Raw genomic sequence first — 21,149 nt, 5'->3', positions numbered from 1 at the left:
ATCTGTGTCCTTCTCCAATAGCTTCTAATTCATCTGACACAGTGTCTCCATTTTTATTCACAAAATTCTTCGGATTTAGCCTCTTAATTTCCCTCTCAAAGTGCACCAGATTCATGCATTTCACTTTAAAAACTTAAAAAAATCTCACGGGGGGCATACCCCCGGACCCCCCTACGAGGGCTGGCTACTATTTTCACCCAGTTGGACATTGAACGCAAAAAAGGAAAACACTGGGTGTATCAATGGCATTTAACAAGAGAGGGAATGTGTCTGTTTAATGTGCAAGAAAAGTGTTGCCGTGAAGAAGGATTACAATTGACGAAGACACTATGAAACTAAACATCAGAGCAGCTACATGTCCTGATAAATGTGTTATTTTTGCAAAGTGGCCCGGCCCTTCGTAGATTTTTCTGTATGTGGCCCTCAGTGAAAAAAGTTTGGACACCCCTGATCTAGACCAAAACATTTTATTCCTTTTTTTGTATGATAACTCACATTTGCACAATATGATGTTAATATCAAACACACAAACTAAAAAAAAAAAAAAAAAAAAAAAAATTTTTTTTTTTTTTTGGAGGGGGCCCCCCAGGCAGTCGGGGGCCCTAAGCGGCCGCTTAGTTCGCTTATGCCTCGGGCCGGCTCTGGTCAGCACTATGATGTTTTTGTACTCTTGCTAAATGAAAGTGAATTTCGTACTTACTGCTTGAGGGGGCCTTGAGCAATACGTCATAATGGGAGAAATTACTCGTCCTGAATAAGTAAAATGTTTTTCTTAAAAGCTATTTTATTGATCTAATTTCTTTCATTCATACTTATAAAATAAACCCATGCACTGAAGACATGTCTCTATGAATGTGTGTTTTATGAAACATTGCTCCTGTTTTGGTCCCTGGAGAGGGGTGTGGTGTAGGAGAGGGTGTGTATGTTCGGATGTTAGAGAGTGTCCCAGAAGGTCTGTCGCCACCCAAAGTAAAGGCAGCTGGAGCTAATGTCCTGGAGATCCAATGGTTACCCCCCAATAAACCCAATGGACTCATCACATCCTACCATATATTCAGGTAACATACACTAAACACATACATACTGTTAACATTCACAAATGCAAATTGCCACAAAACAAATGAAACAGAATACATACATAGTATAAGCGTATTTATTTCTATATACAGAAAAGTAAAAGTAGAAGTTTTAGTGAATTTAGCAAATGTCTGCATCCCAGTCTAGGTTCTCTGTGTGAGCGTGCATGAATTAATACATGCTGAAGGTCGTGGTCTGCTTGTTGACCAGAGTGTGTGATCTGTATGCAGGGTCAGACCAGTCTAAGCCCTTTAAGTCCTCAGGAAACACACATTAGCATAGCATTTCACATACACACACACTGACACACCTGGCATGATCAGACTCATGCAGACAGAATCTCTCTTACTTTCTCCCACACCTGAAACACAGAAAAAGGGGCTTACCAATACATTAGGATGCTTGCATCAGACAGTGGCTTACACATGATGTTTAAGACAGGACGTTTTAAAACATTTTTCTAATAGCACACAAAGTATACTGGTATTTCAGTATACCAAATAATGACATCACATACCTAAGAAATGAGAATACCTTGTTTTGTTACTAGATTAATTCAAGCATTTTTTGACGGGCAGTTATAGTGGTACAATTAACTGCCGATGAGAGGCTTGTACTAAAACCACGCTATCTCTCTTTCTCTCTCTCGCTCTCTCTCTTTCTCTCTATGTCCCTGTCCCTCTCTCTCTCTCTCTCTCTCTCTCTCTCTCTTCAAAGGCTGTGAGCTTTACATTTTATTGAATTGATATTGAGTTATATTATGTGGATAATCTACTGGCAAGGGGAAGTGGGTTGTGTACTTACAGTATATAGGATTTCCAAAAAAAACAAAAAAAAATGTTTTGATGGAGCTGCTTTACTGTATTACAAACAATTTCATCATGCAAACATGTTAGAGGAAGTGATCAAAACCTTTTTGCATCTACTCCTCCCATATTTTCTGCATATGGCAAACGTACTAAATGGACAGCGCGTGTTATTTGACCAATAATCCTCAGTGAGCAAACATTAGTAGATCAGCTTGAACGGTTTTTGCACGTCAAATCATGTTTGCATGCATTTTTATATGCACAAACATTAAGTAGATCAACCCCTATATGTACTAAGTGATTTACATTTCAGAAAACACAAGGAATAAACTATGATGAATGGCTGAGACAATATATTCTATTATAGACAACCAGATGGAAAAGAGGAGGAACTGCTTGTTTTGATCTGGTCCGGTGGGCCGCTTGAATTCTTTGATGCGAGTCCAGCCCTGCAAGCCTTCAGCAGCTTCCAGTACAGGGTTCGCGCCCACAACTCCAAAGGCTCAGTTCTAAGCCAATGGGCTTCTGGTCAGACATTACAGGCCGAACCTCAAGATATGGCCCCACCCACTGTCACACCCACCGGTAAGTTCCTCGAGTCACATGAAAACTGGTTGGGCTCAAATGTCCTCGAATTTTGGTCATTTTGAGTCATTGTAACAGTCATACATTGTGTGCGCTTTGACAGGTGCATACTCTGCTCATCTGAAATGGAGTGAACCGGGACAGCCCAACGGTCTCATTTCCCACTATAGACTGGTTTACAAGAAGCACCAACAGGACCCAACACTACATTCACCTGCTGTAACTGCTCTCACTGTGGAGGTAAATGCACACATACACATAGATGCACACACACACACACACACACACACTAACACAGTGAATACTAGATAATGGGAGCATGCATGCATTTATTTTGTATGTGTGAGGACAGTCTCTTCCTTGATGGCATGTTGTTTTCTGCTGCTATTTCTTGTATCCAACATCATTTTGGAGGAGCTGCCCTCAGCCATAAATTATTCTTTGTACTACTATACTTTTAGTACTATGATTGCTCACACATGCAAATGTGTAAAAAGTAAATGGTCTATATGGTATAAATGTGTTTGTGAGAGAGTGTGTGTCTATTGTCAATTGTTGATGCATGTAAAGAAATTTGGACTCTACCTGTGGTGCTAGTGCCATCTGTTTGCCAGTGAGGGGCCTGAAGACACACACACACACACACACACACCTGCACATGCCCTGCTATTCCCTGGGGCCATTCCCACAATTATCTGCCATGCCTGACTCACCAACAGAGGGAATAACTATAGGCAAGACCCGTCACACCAAACACACACACACACACACCACATTTATACTATACAAACATACAAACATGAAGACAGATATTACTGTGTTTATAGGTGTCGTCTATTCTAAATATGAGTTTTAAGATGAATAAGCAGGCAAAGTTCACTCAAACATGCTGTGGGATAATTGCCAAAAGTGACCAGCATCCTTGAGTGCACCACTGTGTGTGTTTGTGTGTGTGTGTGTGTGTGTGTGTGTGTGTGTGTGTGTGTGTGTGTGTGTGTGTGTGTGTGCGTCAATTAATATCTGAAACTTGTTCTTTTTAAATTCTTCTTACACGCAGTAGTTATACTTTAAAGAGAGGGATGTCTCTTTCAGAGGGATGAAGAGACAGAAACATGATCAAACCAGATAAACCAAGATGTATAGATGAGAATAGAGAGAGGGGAAAGAAGAATGGAGATTAACACATCAATATACACTCAAAGAATAAATGGGAAAAATCAAAAGACAGAGAGACATAGTGGCAGGACAACGAACAGCTAAAAGAGAAGGTAAGATATCAGAGCAAGAATGAGTTAGACCTAAAGAGAGCGTGGAGGGGAGAGAAAAGACAATTGAAGGAAGAAGAGGGGGTGAGACAGAGTGATAGATAGGGAAAGGAGGAAACTGTGGTGAAGAGGTAGAAGTATATATCTATATTCTGTCCATACCAGTGGCCTCTTCTCCCTTTGTGACCTTTGGCTTGTCACTCATAATTAATACAAGATGTAAATGGAGACCTTTCACCTTCTCATTGATATGGAACACTGCTGTTTGTGTGTGTGTGTGTGTGTGTGTGTGTGTGTGTGTGTGTGTGTGTGTGTGTGTGTGTGTGTGTGTGTGTGTGTGTGTGTGTGTGTGTGTGTTTGTGTGTGCGTGCGCGCGCGTGTGTGTGCGCGTGTGAGTTTGTGTGAGCAGCTCATTGACATGGCAAAGACTTATTTTGGTGGCGGTCATTTGTCAAGCAGTTGCCTTCGCCAAATGTGCTCCAAATGCTTAGGAAAAACACAAAGCAAGTGAAAATTTGAATGTTCTGATCAAACTTGAGAAGAGCAAGCTATAGAGGAATGTGTAACATTTTGGTCTTGACTTTGTGCTGGTTAGCAATGCACAGCCAATCATTTTTGATATATGGGATAGATGTTTGACACCTAAATGGTAAAAAATCAATTAATAAATTAACTTAAAATTCAAGTCAACAGCATATCCTTGCTCAAAAGCATGTCATGTACTACACCCCATTTGTCTAGACAGAGATGGTAGATTTAATAAAGAATAAATGTTTTCATTTAAATACTTGTTGCTGTTTTTAGCTCATTTTAACAGCCCAAGACCACTACAGGTAAAATATCACCTGCAACCATCATTAAACCACAAAGTCAAAGAGGACATGGAGGACCTGTTTTTTTGTAAACAGATCTTACAGCAAGAACAGAGGAGAATTCACATTTTAAAGAAGGGAGTGGATGGATATCATCGATAAGGGAAAAAAAATAAAACGCACACACATAACATGCTGACTGTATGGGAGCTCTAGTTATTTTTAGTGCTAACAAAATAATTTAAATTAACAAAAGGTTCAAATGTAATAGGACGTGCAATAGCAAAGTGTATTTATTGCAGAATATGAATTTTGAACCACAGGAAAGGAGAGAGTGCTGGAAGTGACATTAAGACTCCCTGTAGGCTTTGTCCTCACTTCTTCATAATTAACATAAACTTGTTTCTCTCCTTAATATCACTAATCCACCCATTCTCTTCTGATTCAAATGTCTTAGTGTGTGGGGTGTACTGTTTGTGCATGTGTGTTTGTGTCTGTGTCCATTTGGTATGTGTGTGTGTGTATTGATCTCAGGCTGGGCTGGGAACCCTGCTCTGTGCCAGCTTGGCTGATTAATGGGGTCGTCATGGCAATCGGACGGAATGAGGGTACGAAGCGTAGGCGGCCTGCCTCGCTAGACCCCTATGCGCCGCCTGGCACACACACACACACACACACACAGTCTCACAGGCAAAGATACACACTCCCTATAAAATTCACTCTCGCATGGAGAGTGAATTTCTGACAGACATGTTAGTCACTCAAACAACCCAGTAGAGTTATTGTGTCAGAGTTTTTTTAATTCCACTTTTCTCTATATTCCTCTTCATTTTCTCTCCTCTGTTCTCTTAAACATCTTCCTCTTAGTCCATCCTTCCACCCAGCTCTAGTTTTTCACACAGGGCGGTATACACAGGGACTGTTTGTATTTCCCTTCTCTATAAAGCTCATCAAGCTTCTATCTCCGTATCATTGGAATTCTAGCTTCAAAGGTTATTTTGCCTTCATTAAATGTACCTGCCCTCACCTCATGCCTCCCCAAATCCTCTCCTCCCTTCTGTCTTTCACCCTTTCGTTCTTTATCTGTTTTTTCTATTCAAATCCCTCACTACATTCCATTTTGTTCCCTTTAAACCCTAACCCGTTTCTACCTCATTCCTCTTCCTGTATCTCCCTTCAACCCTACCTTCATTTCTGCAGCTCTTCTCTTACATCCGATCTCTTCTTCCACCATTTCTACAACCTTCCTTTACCTTCCTTTATTATTTCACCCAATCTCTACACCTTCAATCTCCTATCTCTTCCCTTACTCCCTTTGCACATACTTTGCCTTGTCTGGTCACTCTCCTCCCCTCCCGGTTCTTCCTCCTTTCACTTTTGGAATCCTCTTGGCTGCTGTATTTCCCTGCCTACCACCTATCTCTTTCTCATCCTTTCCTCTTCTGTCCTTTCCTCCCTCCCTTGGCTCTTCCAGATGTTACTGTGGCCCTTGGGATCACTGGTGAGGTTAGACCATGTGCATACATATGTGTGTGTGTGTGTGTGTGTGTGTGTGTGTGTGTGTGTGTGTGTGTGTGTGTGTGTGTGTGTGTGTGTGTGTGTGTGTGTGTGTGTGTGTGTGTGTGTGTGTGTGTGTGTGTGTGTGTGTGTGTGTGTGTTGTGTGTGTGTGTGTGTGTGTGTGTAGTACTTTATGTGGATACATATGTCTGAATATGGTTGAATGTGTGCATGTGTGCATACTTTCCATATTTTTGTTTGTGTGTTTACTGTATGTTCAACAATGTGTGTGTGTGTGTGTGTTTGCGTGTGTGTGCGTGTGTGTGCGTGTGCATGTGCGTGCGAGTGTGTGTTCTGTATTAATACATCCCATTGATCAGAGCAGGACCCCTGACAGTCATCATCCCTGAGAACCATCTGGCCGACGCCTGACGCTCCCTCACCCAAACACAAGCTGACACCCTATTAATCTGCTACCGCCATGCATAGATACGTGTGTGTGTGTGTGTGTGTGTGTGTGTGTGCACTTTTGTTTTAGTGTGTGTGAATGAATGAATCAGTAAGAGTGTGTGGAATGCGTATGTAAGGGGTTATGTGTAGCGTATGCGTTAACATTTTTGCCATGTTCATGTTTCTATATACATGACTGCATTTGTGCGTGTGTGTGTGTGTGTGTGTGTGTGTGTGTGTGTGTGTGTGTGTGTGCTCCAATTGCTCCAATCCAACCGTGCACACACATACGAATGCGTACACACACCACCCTGCCATCCGCCAACAACAGCCGGCGCTGAAGGGAGCTGAAGGGTGCTTGGAAATTAAGGTTATTACACAAATTGAGCCATATGGTCTAAATATTTCAGAGCTGAAATTTACTAGGCAATAAAAATGGCCCCTACCTCGGTAATGGTGTAAATTACAGCTTAACCACCAGCGCTAATGATGTCCTTCTGTACACCCCATAACCAACCGTACATGAAGGACACATTGTTTAAAAAATACCCCAGGAAAAGCAAGAGAGAGAGGGAGAGAGAGGGAAAGGGAAGAAGGGATGGGGATGGAGGCAGACAGTTGAAGCGAACAGGGGTAGAAGGGAAGTGAAAGAGGTGAGGAATGAGAGGAGTTGAAAATAAGTGACGGATATAGAAGGAGAGAAAGAGAAAGTGATTTAATATAGAAAGCTGAGAGAGAGAGAGAGAGAGAGAGAGAGAGAGAGAGAGAGAGAGAGAGAGAGAGAGAGAGAGAGAGAGAGAGGCTAGCAGCATGTTTACAATCTGTTAGTTTACCATTAAGGGCCCGTCAGAGAGTCTAGGACAGCGTGGGCCAGCCGGCGAACTGTGTCTCAAAGCTGACATGAGTTTCATTATGTATGTGTATGTGTGTGTGTGTCACCAGCACAGTCAGAATGTGTGAATTCAGCCATGTGCCACACTGAGATGGATGTAAGTATGGCCATGTTATCAGAAGGTGTGGTGTGTACTTAGACATGAATGGTCTGCAGATGTGTTGATAAGTAGTGTCAAACACATGGTGTGAATACAAATGCATAGTGCTATACTGTATGTTGGCATGTGTTTCACATTGTTTTGCTTAGATGTGCACAGTAAGGATGTGATCAAATACAAAGATGATGAGCTAAAAAGTATGGGAATATCTCAGCAGGCAACTGGCAGATGGGTTAGCTAGCCACATTACTAATAAGAAAGGGGAAACACCTTAACGAATAGCAAAACATTTTTGAGAAATAAACTTAATTTGCTTACTTGCTTAGGCTCGATGAAGGATATAGATACCACTTACTTTCATATAGAATAGGATAAATATGAAATAACACCCAGAAGCATTTTAACTTAGCTTAGCATAGCATAAAGACTTGAAGCAGGGGGACACAGCTAGGCTGGTTCTGTCCAAAAACAACCATATCCACCTTCCAGCAAGTCTGAAGCTTAACAGTTGACACATTATAAATCCCCTGTTTAATTTGACTTAAACCAAAGTTGTGGTTTTACGTTGGTTTATGTGCCCGACTATTTATTGGCAAGGCACAACGACATTCATTAGTCTCTCTTCACTGGTTGATTTACCCCAAGTTCTTGTACTTTATCTTAAATTCATCTTCAATGCAGCCAGGTCTCACAGAGACACACACAATTGTTGAATCAGTTAGTATGTAGTGAGTAGTTGAGACAAGGTGTGTTGTGTTATAATACAGTAATATGAGAATTGTGTGATCAGAAAGTTAAAACTAACATTAACACTGCCTACTCATTTTCCAGATTCATTAACAAGTGTTCAGCCTTTTCTTTTTTGGGTTTCCCTGAAAATTTGTGTTGTGTTGGACTTGCAGTGTTTCTGCACTGTGTTTTCTCTATTTGCAGCACATCTCTCTATAGTGTCTAAAGGTGTTGAGCTCTCGATTTCATCATAATGAAGCAAAAAGCCCCCCACCTATTACAGTCCTGGCTAAAGAAACATATTATAAAATACATGACAGAAAATATGAAGGTATTTATAGTTGACATTATGGATTTCAGTGAGGCTGCCTTTTAAATGTAAATAAAACGTTTATATAAAATGAGTTAAAATAACCCTTTCTTACTTGCTCTTCAGTTATCATACTCTGAAGAGACGGAGAGTGGAGGAGAGAGGGTGGTCAAAGGAATAGGAATGACAAGGCTTTGCCCTTGCTTTGGGTGACACCCTTTAACAAATGAGGGAGACAAAGGAGTGGTGGCAAAGAGAAATGCAGAGCTGAGTGCACAGAGGGTGAGGAGAGAGGGATGAGGAGGTTGAGAGGGGAGGAGGACAGGTGAAGAGAGGAGGGAAGGATTAAAGGAGAGAATGAGGAGACTGAGATGCAGAGTTCGTTAGGCCCTCGGCCTATCAGACCCCTTAGTTAGAGGTCTCCAACTCTGATTGGAGGGCCCTCAGCATTCTGCATAAACAGCCAAATAATCAGGCTACAACAGTCCTTGTTCTCTTTACTGCAATCTCTCTCGCCGTCTCCTCTTCTTTTTTCACAACTCCTCCCTCAGTCACTCCATACAGCTCAGCCCTTCCTCCATCACTACGTCTCCATGCAGGGTTTCTCTACTTCCGTCACAAATTACAGTTGTTATGTTATTCTCATCCAGCATTTTTGTCCCCCTCAATTCCTGCTTCTTCTCTCTCCCTCTCACTCTTTCAAGTGATTTCTTTTTTCAAGTGAGTTTATATTCTCCTACTTCCTCTTCCTCCTTCTCTTTGCCCCTCTCTTTCTCTCAGTAATGACAGGTTGTGTGTTATTGTGTGTCCGTCTGTGAAGAGGCCACACCATCCAGTGTAGTGCTCTCTCCTTGTCTTAATGGGTGTTTAGTGCAGCAACTGCGATATGATGGCATCACTTTAGAGGAATGCTGTGTGCAAGTGCTTATTCGAGAGCGCGGAAAAAAAGGGAATTCAGTGTGTGTGTGTGTGTGTGTGTTTGAACTTGTAACTGAATCCTTTTCAAGTGTTTTGGAAGTGGGCCCTACTGTTGACTAAAGTCTTGATAAAGCTTTTGTGTCTTTGACTTTATATTTTATGTTATCATTTGTCCGCCTGCATTATGTTCATCGATTCAGTAAGTGGGTTTAAAGATGACATGCATGCCAAAAGATTTTTTTTTTAAGATGCTTTTCTGTATCTGCACATTTTTGTTTTGTACATGTGAACCTTTAGAAGAGATTAGTTTATATAGTGCTCTATATTGGCCTCCAGTGTGAGGCTGGTAAAAAATGGTTGCATGAAAAATATGAAAGCACTACCCCAAAAATTACTTTGGTTCAGCATGGTTTTACTTCCAAAGCTGGTCCCTCAAAGAGACAGAAATATGCGAAAACAACCGGAAGCGAAATGGCATTGGCTCTTTGGCTTTTATGTTCACATGGTGCTTTTTTGGCAGCCCTTAATTGAAAATAGCTTATAAAAAAAAATTATATTGTATTGGTTTCTTTTACCAGCCAGTCATTGCTTAAAAAAGAAAAAAAATTATTTCTTGCATTGAATTGCACTGCCTGATGAAACAAAGCATTTAAAAAATTGCGTACACAGGCAACAAAGCACTTGATAATTTCAATTTCGAGAGAATATCGGTGGATTTTAAGCATACTATCTCTTGCCCAATTTGTCCGCTTTGGCCACATCACACACACACACGCACACACACACACACACACACACACACACACACACACACACACACACACACACACACACACACACACACACACACAAACATGCATACCCACACCAAATATGCTGTTCCTGGGGTCTAGAGCCGCCAAAGCCAATCATGGCTGACGGTGTGAAGTGGGCATGCCCGTTCCAGACCCCTGCAGTCCCTCTCTCTGTCCGTGCTGGCCACAGACAAAACACATGCCTAATGGCACTGTGTGTGTGTCTGTGGCTGTGCGTCTCTGCGTATGTGTATGTGTATGTGTCGCACAAGCGTCTGTATGTGTCATGGTTTGTCTGATGCACACTGACTAGCAGGGACACCCATGCAGGGCATTTGCAAACAGACACAGGGCAATTGTTCCAGCAGCATTGAATTAGGCATGCGCACATAAATACGTACACACACACACATACAAACTTGGCTTGAGAGCTTGGCATGGGGCGCGAGAGAGCAGCGTGTGGTGCTCTGGCTCACCTCAGAAACCTCCGAAAACAATTACTGCTCTCACAGGGCTGGTCAGGGCACAGCTTGCACTAATAGACCGGACTAAAGCATTGAATTGAATTGAGCGGAATTTTATTGAACCGAGCTGAATTTTATTAAATTGAGCTGAATTATATTGAATCCTATCTGATCATATCATGCTTTTCCATAGAGGGAAAAAGCCAAGACACATAGGAAAAGGTGGAACAGCATGGTGCTTTATTATCTCTCCAGGACTTAATATAACTGAGCAGAGAGGCCAGAGAAGGACTGTGGACAGACACATCCCTAAGGCAGACCAGGTGGTGCCCATTTGCCTATCATCAGGCATGGTTCTTTCATATGTTTTTAGGTACTCACTTTTTGTTTACCTGTGTGTGTGTGTGTTTGTGTGTGTGTGTGTGTGTGTGTGTGTGTGTGTGAGTGAGAGAGAGAGAGAGAGATATAGACAAAGAGCGTGTGTGCCTGTGTGTGTTGGTCTGTGTGTGCGTGTACATGCATGCTTGCAGGCGTGTAGCCATATGCTAATGTTGGTCCATCTCTCTGTCTCTGTCTCTCTGCGGGGCCCAGTGCTGGGGCCTTTGTGAGATAATCAGCATAATTATTTTGACAAATACACATGGTTATTCTTAATTAGTATCACACACTGTCCCCCCAGCCGCACCATGCCTCTCTACCTGAATATCACACACACACATACACACACATACACACACACAGCTGTGTGATTGCACACAAGCATGCACAGACTTCCCTGGACACATGGGTACAAAACAGGATGCATTGCAGATGCAGGCTTGTTAGGATAAATGCAAAATGCACACAACTAAACAGGGATAGCAAACTTCTCGGTCAGGGTTTGAGGAGCTCACGTGCACACTGACCCTTTGGTTTAGGCTACTGGCTACACACTCAGAAACACACGCGCTGTCCAGAGGGCCCCCGCTGTTGCTCAGCTCACACACCAAAGAGAAGATGTAATGAGGAAATAAAAGATTGAATAGATTGCCTTATGCCCTCAATGCCAAGTTGTGTTGAACCATGCAAGATCTGAGAGCTCTTTAATGTGTAAATTAGTGAGACCTCTCTTTTTCTCCATACGATTGTCATCTTTTCTCTCCCTTTGTCATGTTTACACTTTCTCTCTTTTACATCTGTGCAAATGTCTCTTGTTCTCCCCCATCTCTCTTTCTCTTCTTCTCTCTTTCTCTCTCTTGACTTCTTGCTCCCCCTCTGTCCTTTTGCATTTGGCTTCATTAACTAGTGACTTTGATCATCCACACACACACATGCACATGCTCATGCACACTGAATTTGGGTTGACAGGAACCTTTTCCTTTCATATTTTACATTGTAGCTTTTCATGTGATATTCATAGCTAGGCCATCTCTTTAACAAATAGACTTAACAGTAACACAATCATTTGTCTGTAGTTTTAGCTTCAAACATTGAAAATCCTATGCTGTATTTTGGCCTATATATTACCGTGAGATCATAAATACCTGCTGCTAAATGATATACATACACTGAATACAAATATAGCTTGTACCACAAAATGTGTGCTGAAAACTTAACCAGAACCATTTAAAAGCTCCAGCTGTTCCTTCTTACACATGTCAAGGTCAGATGCTGTATAGTATAAGTACAAATGTAGTATAAGACGGAAACCTTACAGATTTACAGGTTAGGAAATGTGTGTATTTATGTCATTATTTCTCTGGTATTTCTGCATGTATATGTTTACCTACATATTCTTTAATAGGTGTGTAATACAAGTGTGCGTGTGTCTGTGCGCCCGTGTGTGTGTGTCAGGACATGTGTTTGTATGAGATAGTTATTGAGGGAGCTTTTACTTTCACGTGTGCGTGCAGTAAGCAGGCTAAGGTGGTGTATTTCATAGTGCTTGATTGTTGAGTATTTGTGTGTGTGTGTGTGTGTGTGTGTGTGCGTGTGTGTGTGTGTGTGTGTGCGTGTGTGTGTGTGTGTGTGTGTGTGTGTGTGTGTGTGTGTGTGCGTGCTTCCGTGGATGTGTGCTTCCGTGGGTGTGTGTGTGTGTGTGTCCGTGGGTGTGTGTGTGAAGGCCGTTAATGTGGTGTGTTTCAGTGATAAAGTGTTTGAATGTATTGCCATCTAGAGGCGTGTAGCAGAGTCTCCACGCTCCTATAAAAGCTGCCAGCGCCAGATGCTGCTATTGACAATGTGCATATGTTAACCGCTTTATAGGCCACATGCCTCACATATTTCACTGGCTTTTAAGGTAGAGAGATCTCTCATTCTCGCTCACTTAATCTGTCTCTCCCTTTTGCCACATCTATCTTCTTTCTCTCCCACTTGAGCTTTCTTCCATCTTTTTTTTCACCCATTTACTCCATCTCTCTCCTACTTTCTCACATACTCCCCCCTCCATCTATCTCCCCTTTTTTTACTTTCCTTCATCAGTTAGTATTTCACCTCTTTGTTCTATCCCTCTTTTCTAATTTTCAGTCTTACAACACCTAACTTATGTATATTTCATTTCATTCTTTCCGGCCGTTACTTCTCACTCCCACTGCCCCTTTTCTCTCTCTATCTCTCTCCATCCCCGTGTCTCTCTCTCTCTTTCTCTCTTCCACATCCCTCCATCCCTCTCTCTGCTGAGAAGTGCTGTGATTTGCAGGAGGATTTAGCTGGTGTCTAGGTGTCTGGGGGCTTATTAATCCTATTTTACTGTGGATGAAAAACACGTTGGTGCCCAGACATGAAAACAGTGAATACATGCATTCTGGTTGTTGTTCAGACAGTTCATCCTTGGTGCCACGCTACAGTGATTTGTCAGGGTTTTCATTTGATTCAGTTTAAATTGGAGCCTTTTTTATCCTCTTGCTGCTGCATTGAAGTGGGTTACCAGTTAATCTCTTAACATGTGCTTGCTTATGTGAAAGCTTTTGGTCCTGAACAGACAATAAAAAATAAAATAAAACTGCAGACTCAACACTTGAAAAAAATATATAGCCTCCTGTGTTGTACATACACAGAAAGAACACTCTCATAGCAGCTTCAAAGCTGTCATAAACAAACAAACAAATAAACCCACAGGCAGTGCTACATCCTGGAGCCTAGTGCTCCCTGACTACCATGTCATCACACGCCAGGGCCTTTTGAAACAACAGTGTGTCTCTTATCAATTAGTAAATGGTGTTCCCACTGTATCACACACACACAAACACACACTGCCCCTGTCTCTGCCAGGGTGCTGGGTTGGGTCCCACTGCCTAAAGCTACTGGCAGACTCACTCTGCCTGTCTTTCTCTCTTTCTGTGTGTGTGTGTGTGTGTGTGTGTGCATGTGTAATATGAAAGGGTGCATGTGTGACATAAACACTCAATCTGGAAGCTTTGTATTCACTCATAAGGGACGGCCGTCTGCCTGCCAGTCTCTCTCTCTGTCTCTGCCACTTCTCTGGTGTCTACTTACTTTACCATGGCAGAGCCTGTATGTTGAAAATGTTGATATCACAATCCCATGTCATGTCATCTTAGCTCACCATTGTCTCAGTGTTCCTTTTCATTCCCCCATTTTAATGAGTAATGCACTGGTTTTTATTCATGCAGGATTTGTTCGTGTAACTAATTTCCTCCCGCTCTCTCCTCTCACTATGGCATGCTACCCACTTTCCTGTTTCCCTTTCCGTCTCTGCTTTTTTTCTTTCTCCTTTTAACTCTTGCCCAAACATCCCCTTTGTCTTTCCAATTTTTCCTATTTTTTTCTCTCCCGTACCCCCTCCTCTCTGCAACTGTCTCCCTTACATCCCACCCGTTCTCATTTTTTTCTAGTTTTTCTTACTTCTCTCGTACTCGTTCCATTTCTCTATTTATACTATCTATGTTAACCATCTCTATATATCCTTTATACCTTGGTCTTTCTTTTCTCTCCCAGGGTTCAGTCCTAGACACAACAGTATATGGTCTGGAACCGTACAGTGAGTATAGCCTGCGAGTGGTAGCTGTGAATGATGCAGGTAAGTTAATGATGATAATTTAAGATATCAGGTTTACATAACAGCAGCCAACCATTGAGCACCTCCGCTGAGTCTAGATGCTGTGTAACCCTTCAGGCAGTGTGTCCAGTCCATGGGTAGGCATTAGGACCCTGGAGGCCTCTCCAGCGGGCCTGGCCAACTTCACCATTGAGCAGCGAGAGCAGGGCAGAGCGTTACTGCTTAGCTGGGATCAGCCAAGTGCTCCGTATGGAATCATCACGGTATATAATACAATACACAAAACACATACCAAAGTGTATGCATGTGGTGGAGCAGGTGAAGTGGAGCAAGGTGCTCCTCAGGTTATATCAGTCTAGTAGAGTAAAAGAAACAGTAGACACAGCCGATTGATATGCAAATAATATAAAGACACACATATGAAAAGCCCTCGAGTATTCTTATAAGTTACCAAGTTACAACTTTACCAATGAAATGTAGCATCTACTTTGCATATTCCTAAACATAGTTAACATACTGTATATTCTGATTCACACTACATGCACAGCAGTAGGTCTGCATTTGAAGGTTAGACAGTCAATATAATAAATGGATGTCATCTTTTCCTTTACAACTGAACTGGCTTATTGTCTTTCCTCTCCAGATGTACAACCTTTACAGTGAGGGGAACTTGGAATTCAGCGGACTCTCGCGCAGCTTCCTGTTTCGTCGTTTGGAGCCATGGACCGCGTACACTTTGACTCTTGAGGCTTGTACCCTAGCAGGCTGCACACGCACCCCGCCTCAGCAAGTCACCACGGCAGCAGCTCCACCTGCTTCCCAGCCCCCTCCCAGGCCTCTCTCCATTGGCCCAGACCATGTGTCACTTACCTGGAGCCGCCCCTCTCAGCCCAACGGACCAATCGCAGAGTATTTTCTACTTGGAAGAAGTCTGGAGGAAGTGGGGAGGGGAAGAAGTAACGAAGAGGGTATTGAAAGGGAAAAGGTGGGTTGAAACTAACAACATCTCTGTAAAGATATGGGCAGTGATTTATAGGTTTATTGATAATCTGACCAATTTATCATTTAGCCTGATGGGATAACCTGGTGCTACCAATATATTTGTAAAAAGCTTGTGTCATGCCTTGTGTCTAACTAGGTGCTGTTCAGAGAATCATCCCCGCAGCATGCTGACATCTTCTCCTATACAGTGACCGGTCTACGTCCCTGGACACAGTATGAGTTCAGCGTGCGTACTCACAACCCCGCTGGACACACCGACAGCCCATGGGTATCCGTGACGACAAGACAGGCCCCTCCTCGTGGCCTCGCTCCCCCAGCAGTGAGTCACCTCCCAGGCCGGCCCAGTGAGCTGTTAGTGACCTGGACTCCTCCACTGGAGCCTAACGGGGTCCTTCAGTCCTACAGAATTCACAGAAACAATGTCAGTTTCTCATTCAGTTTTGACCCCACTGTCCTCAACTACACTGATGAAGACCTCCTGTCGTTCTCAACGTATAGGTATTGCTTGCCTTTACTATATTAGTTTAAAGTTAGTTACCTGAATGTTTTTAATTTGAATTACATCTTTAATAGAGAGTATTAAACTTTCATTCTGTTTTCTTTTTTTTTAGCTATTCAGTCATAGCCTGCACGTCAGAGGGATGCATCACCGGCCCTCATACAGACATCAGAACTCTAGAGGCTCCACCTGCCACAGTGGAAGCTCCCACAGTGGACACCATCACATCCAATAGTATAAATATTTCCTGGAGTAAACCAATGACACAAAATGGAGAGGTGACTGAATATGTGCTGAAACTGAACGACCAAGAAGCCTATCATGGAAGGGACCGACATACAGTGTTGTCGGATCTGCGGCCACACACATCATATCAGCTGGTCCTTGTGGCTTGTACCAGCGGTGGGTGCACCACCAGCACCACAATGTCCACTGTAACTGAGGAGGCTGCTCCAACTGGCATGCCTAGCCCTACTCTAAAGGTTTGTTTGTTTGTTTGTTTTTTTGTTTTTTCAGTGAAACCTCAGTTACTAGGTGTGTAATACCTAAATCTGTGTATTCCAATCCAGAACTAATCAAATGAAACAGTTCTAGGAAACATATAATAACAAGAAATAGTTAAATTGTTACTTGGGTGAGATTTGTTTTTAGTTTTACATTTAATGCTATTTGGAGCTCTGTTTGATGTGACTTTTTTTTCTCATTGGAAGGTCACAGGCCCAGAGTCGGTGGAGATTATCTGGAGAGCCCCAGAGCAGCCTAATGGCATCATCACAGGGTATGAACTCCGCAGAGATGGTGAAGTTATCTTTGTTGGCACGGAGACCCATTACCACGACTTCACACTTTTGCCAAGCGTGGAATACAGCTACGTTGTCAGGGCCAACAACAGCAGAGGGGCAGTGAGCAGCGCGGCAGCCACAGCAAAGACTCACCCGTCAGCTCCTGCTGGTGTCAGTCCCCCTACACTGACGCCTCTGGGACCAAGCACGGTGAGTCATTCGTCTGTTCAGTCCATATAAATAGTATATATAGTTGAATGTATTATTATATAGGTAACAGCTGAATCATGACACGTGTAATGTCCATTATTTACTTTCCTACTACTTTCAATTGTTTTGTTTTGAAGTTTATGTGCATGTCTGTCTTCCAGGTGAGAGTAGAATGGAGCGCCCCAGCACGACCTAATGGAGACATTGTGAGTTACACTGTGCATCAAAGGGATCCAGTCCAGCTCAGCACCACCAGCACTGTCTTCACTCCAGAGACAAGTGACTTCCATATGCGACACACCACTCTGCATAGGCTGGCTGCGTACCACAGGTCAGTCAAAGCACAGATCTGCACCACAGTTAACATAGGTTTCAGTGCAGTAAAAAAATAAGTTTGTTTATCAATGTACTGGATGGAACATGTACAAGGAGGAACATTTTTTAGTAAAAAAAAGGGGGAGTGGTATTTTTTGCAAAGTTTTTCTTGTTTGCCTACATTTTTGCCTATTTCCTTTATTACCAAGTACTGTAATAAAGGAAAATATGGGGAGCAATAAGAGATGGGTGACATAGAAGGCAACAGAGTGCCATCTCTTGGTAACAAAAAAGAACACTGTGGTGAACTATTTATAAACCACCACCATCCAGGAGCTGTTGCACCATTAATACCAGATTAAACATTTCAATGTTGCAGCATATAAAAATAAATTAGGAAAAAAAAATGTATCGCAATATCAACATGCTGTTTGTAAACAGGTGACACCTACATAGTAGATCGAAAGTATGTTTGCAATAAATTAGGATGTTCTTAATAGGATTACATTTCTTTTTATTTTATTCTGGAAAGCACTTTGTGTTGCCTTCACTGTGTATGAAAAGTGCTATACAAATTAAGTTTGATTTTATTTTAGTAATATACCTGTTAAAATGCAAATATTTTCATTTAGATAGAACAAGTACCTCTCAAATTGACATCGTCAAGACTCTGGTGTTTCAAAGCAAGAAATACATTGAGTCAGAGAAAGAAAGAAAAGGATTTGTGTGTGTGTGTGTGTGTGTGTGTGTGTGTGTGTGTGTGTGTGTGTGTGTGTGTGTGTGTGTGTGTGTGTGTGTGTGTGTGTGTGTGTGTGTGTGTGTGTGTGTGTGTGTGTGTGTGTGTGTGTGTGTGTGTGTGTGTGTGTGTGTGTGCTTGTGTATGAGGGGTGCATATGCATGTGCATGTGCAGTTGTGTGTGTCTATTCCTGTGTGTACATGTCCGTGTGCTTGAATGTGTGGCTGTGTGTATGTGGTGATAAGATTCAGATAATAAAAGCTCATCAGCCGTATCACCTGAAGATCGCTCCCCCTCTCTCTGATGACCTTCTATCCATTCAACTCATCTCCATCACCGTCTCCCTCTTTTTCTCCCCCTCACTCTTTTCCATCATCTCCTCTTATTCCTGTTGTTCTCTGAAAGAGTAACATTGCTTTCTAACTGGTTACCTAGCTGTTGTCTTGTTGTGGGTAAGGCTCAGTGAACACTTGGTTTAGACATTCATGATTGCAAACAGTTTTTTATTTATTGTTTCTATTGGAGGACTGCTCCACTTGCTGGACTGTTTGTCTATGTGGACTATTTCTTTGGTATAGAATTGGGATTAAACATAGTGGGCCATTGAACAGTTTTTGCAGTACTTTAAGTATGTCTGTTGCATGTCTTTCTTACCCAAAAATATTACTGAATATTGCATTCAAAAATATGTGCCTATATGTGTGTGTAGGTATGAAGTGAGGATGCAGGCTTGCACGGCTCTGGGCTGCTCCTCCAGTGACTGGTCATCGGTTCTCACTCTGGAGGCTCCCCCTGCTGGACAAACAGCGCCACTGTTAGACCTCCAGGCTGACAGACACAGCGGCCTACAGACCACCTTTCTACTCACCTGGTCCCCTCCTGCTCAGCCCAATGGTAGAGTCCTTTATTATGAGGTGTACCGCAGGCTGGACCGTACCACTGACACCCTCAGACCTGATGCAGCCACACTTGTCTACAGGAATATATCTACCACTTGCAAAGATGAAGCACTCCAGCCATACACTGTATACCAGTACCAGGTACAATGCTCTTCGCATTTTACGTGTGTGTGTTTGTACATAGGAGCAGAATGACAGCAAATAAATACGGCTGGTTGGCTCAGGTAGAAATTTAGCTCACTGAACTCGTATTTTTTTAAGATCAAAGAAGAAATGTAAACCAATCCTTCTGTAGTCGCCACCATAACTAGTAGAAGTGCTGGACATTATGATTGATGATTCTTTGGATTTATCTGATTCATTTTTGAGGTTGTAAACTCTCTTTTTGTAATTTATGAGAAAGATTCTAATAGGATAAGTGAGGATCCCCAGAGCTTAAACAAGTTGACGTATGACATTAAGAATTAAGACCTTATTAAATTTGAAAAACAAATGTAAAGGAATTTATTAAAAGCTGTACGTAGCTTGTTGTCATGAGGAAATGTTTTTTCCAAAAGTCCATTCAGGCAGACCCAACTACTGTTATAATCATTCATAGACACGTACATACACATATGTACATGTGCACACTAACACACAAGCCAAGTAATTTGAGGGGTGTTAAACGGAGGGGTCCATATTCATGCTGTTATGCTACGCATCGGTTTGCTAATTGACAGGCTAGCCCTTTGGAAGCAACAATAACATTAGCATTCCTGCCTGTCAGACATACGAGCCGAGGCCAGAGAACCTGTGTAATTGATTGAGTTTGCCTGATTGTGGTGCAGTCTTTATTTACGAGGGTCCTAATTTATGACAGGAGGAGGGAGGGAGGGAGGAGCTTTGTGAGATGACGAGCGGGCAACAGAGCCATTAATCACTGGGTCCTCAGAGCACCCCACTTCCTGATTACCAGCCAGCCAATCGAATTAACTGTTAGCCCCCTTGGTAACAGAGCTTGTATTGGAAAGACCTTTTAATGGTGACCGCTACACGTCCCCTGAGGATTCGCCAGTGGGGGATTCGGATACGTGGACAAGGTGGTGGTATGTGTGTAATGTCCATGAACACATGTACACACTTACACACCACTTCTGTGTGTGTGTGTGTGTGTATGTGTGTGTGTGTGTGTGTGTGTGTGTGTGTGTGTGTGTGTGTGTGTGTGTGTGTGTGTGTGTGTGTGTGTGTGTGTGTGTGTGTTAGAGTCAGGGACGCGAAGGGAATGTTTACATTTTTTGGATATTCATATAAAGTTATTCACCCTGCAGTTTACATTTTCAGGCATAGAGTGGTATTTTCCCTGTGACTACCTGTCTATCTATCAGTCTATTATCTCAGCTACGTAGCTGTCTGTCTGCCTGGATTTATTTGTATTTACCTGATAATCTGTCTGTGTACCTTTCTGGCTCTCAATCCTTTCCGTCTGTGTTTCAGGCGTACACAAGGACGATCAGTCAGTTCAGTTTAGCACAGCACAGTGCAGAGAGAGAAATCATATTAGGCTAATTACACTAGGTCATAAGCTCCTATTGACAGCTTTATGCTTGGTTTTAATTACTGCCCACTTTCACACAACTTAGCCCCTTCACCCCAAGTAGATGCACCCGCCAAGTAGCTCTGTTGGCCTATCAGAGCGCTCGAATTCAGTCCGCAGTCCAACCGTCCAATAACAAGGCTCAAATACTGTCTGGTAATTTCCTGAAGGCGTTCGTTGCCATGGCGGCTCCTTAGCTGCCGTGGCAGCTAACGGCGTATATTTTTATTTTGTGTCTAATAAGCCAAATCACGGCCCAATAGGAGAAGAGAGGACAAGAGAGGAGAGGAAGCAGTAAAATGTCTGTAGATGATATAAGGACGTAGAGAGATGAGTTTTACCTTAAAACACTGGATCAAGGGCAAGGTGATCTGGACAGACTGAAGTTTTGAACTGTTTCTCTCTTTTCTGTCTATGTTGCACAAACTTCTT

At 42.6% G+C, this 21,149-nt stretch overlaps 1 protein-coding gene across 1 annotated transcript in view; it reads left to right on the top strand.

Moving 5' to 3' along the window:
* The window catches only part of ush2a (Usher syndrome 2A (autosomal recessive, mild)), a gene marked incomplete at both ends in the record, with an annotated part of 196,702 nt that overhangs the window by 165,915 nt on the left and 9,638 nt on the right, over nt 1-21,149 (top strand). The window contains 11 exons of the mRNA XM_080028654.1: nt 896-1,058; nt 2,254-2,471; nt 2,575-2,711; nt 14,640-14,721; nt 14,818-14,963; nt 15,344-15,685; nt 15,839-16,200; nt 16,314-16,683; nt 16,912-17,193; nt 17,355-17,524; nt 18,955-19,285. Coding sequence (XP_079884780.1) covers nt 896-1,058; nt 2,254-2,471; nt 2,575-2,711; nt 14,640-14,721; nt 14,818-14,963; nt 15,344-15,685; nt 15,839-16,200; nt 16,314-16,683; nt 16,912-17,193; nt 17,355-17,524; nt 18,955-19,285 — 2,603 coding nt within the window. The remainder of the gene's footprint in view (nt 1-895; nt 1,059-2,253; nt 2,472-2,574; nt 2,712-14,639; nt 14,722-14,817; nt 14,964-15,343; nt 15,686-15,838; nt 16,201-16,313; nt 16,684-16,911; nt 17,194-17,354; nt 17,525-18,954; nt 19,286-21,149) is intronic.

The sequence above is a fragment of the Ammodytes marinus genome (genome assembly GCF_949987685.1).
Source record: "Ammodytes marinus genome assembly, chromosome: 1".
In the NCBI taxonomy this organism is placed as follows: Eukaryota; Metazoa; Chordata; class Actinopteri; order Uranoscopiformes; family Ammodytidae; genus Ammodytes; species Ammodytes marinus.
This window is presented reverse-complemented; position numbering and strand designations above follow the sequence as displayed.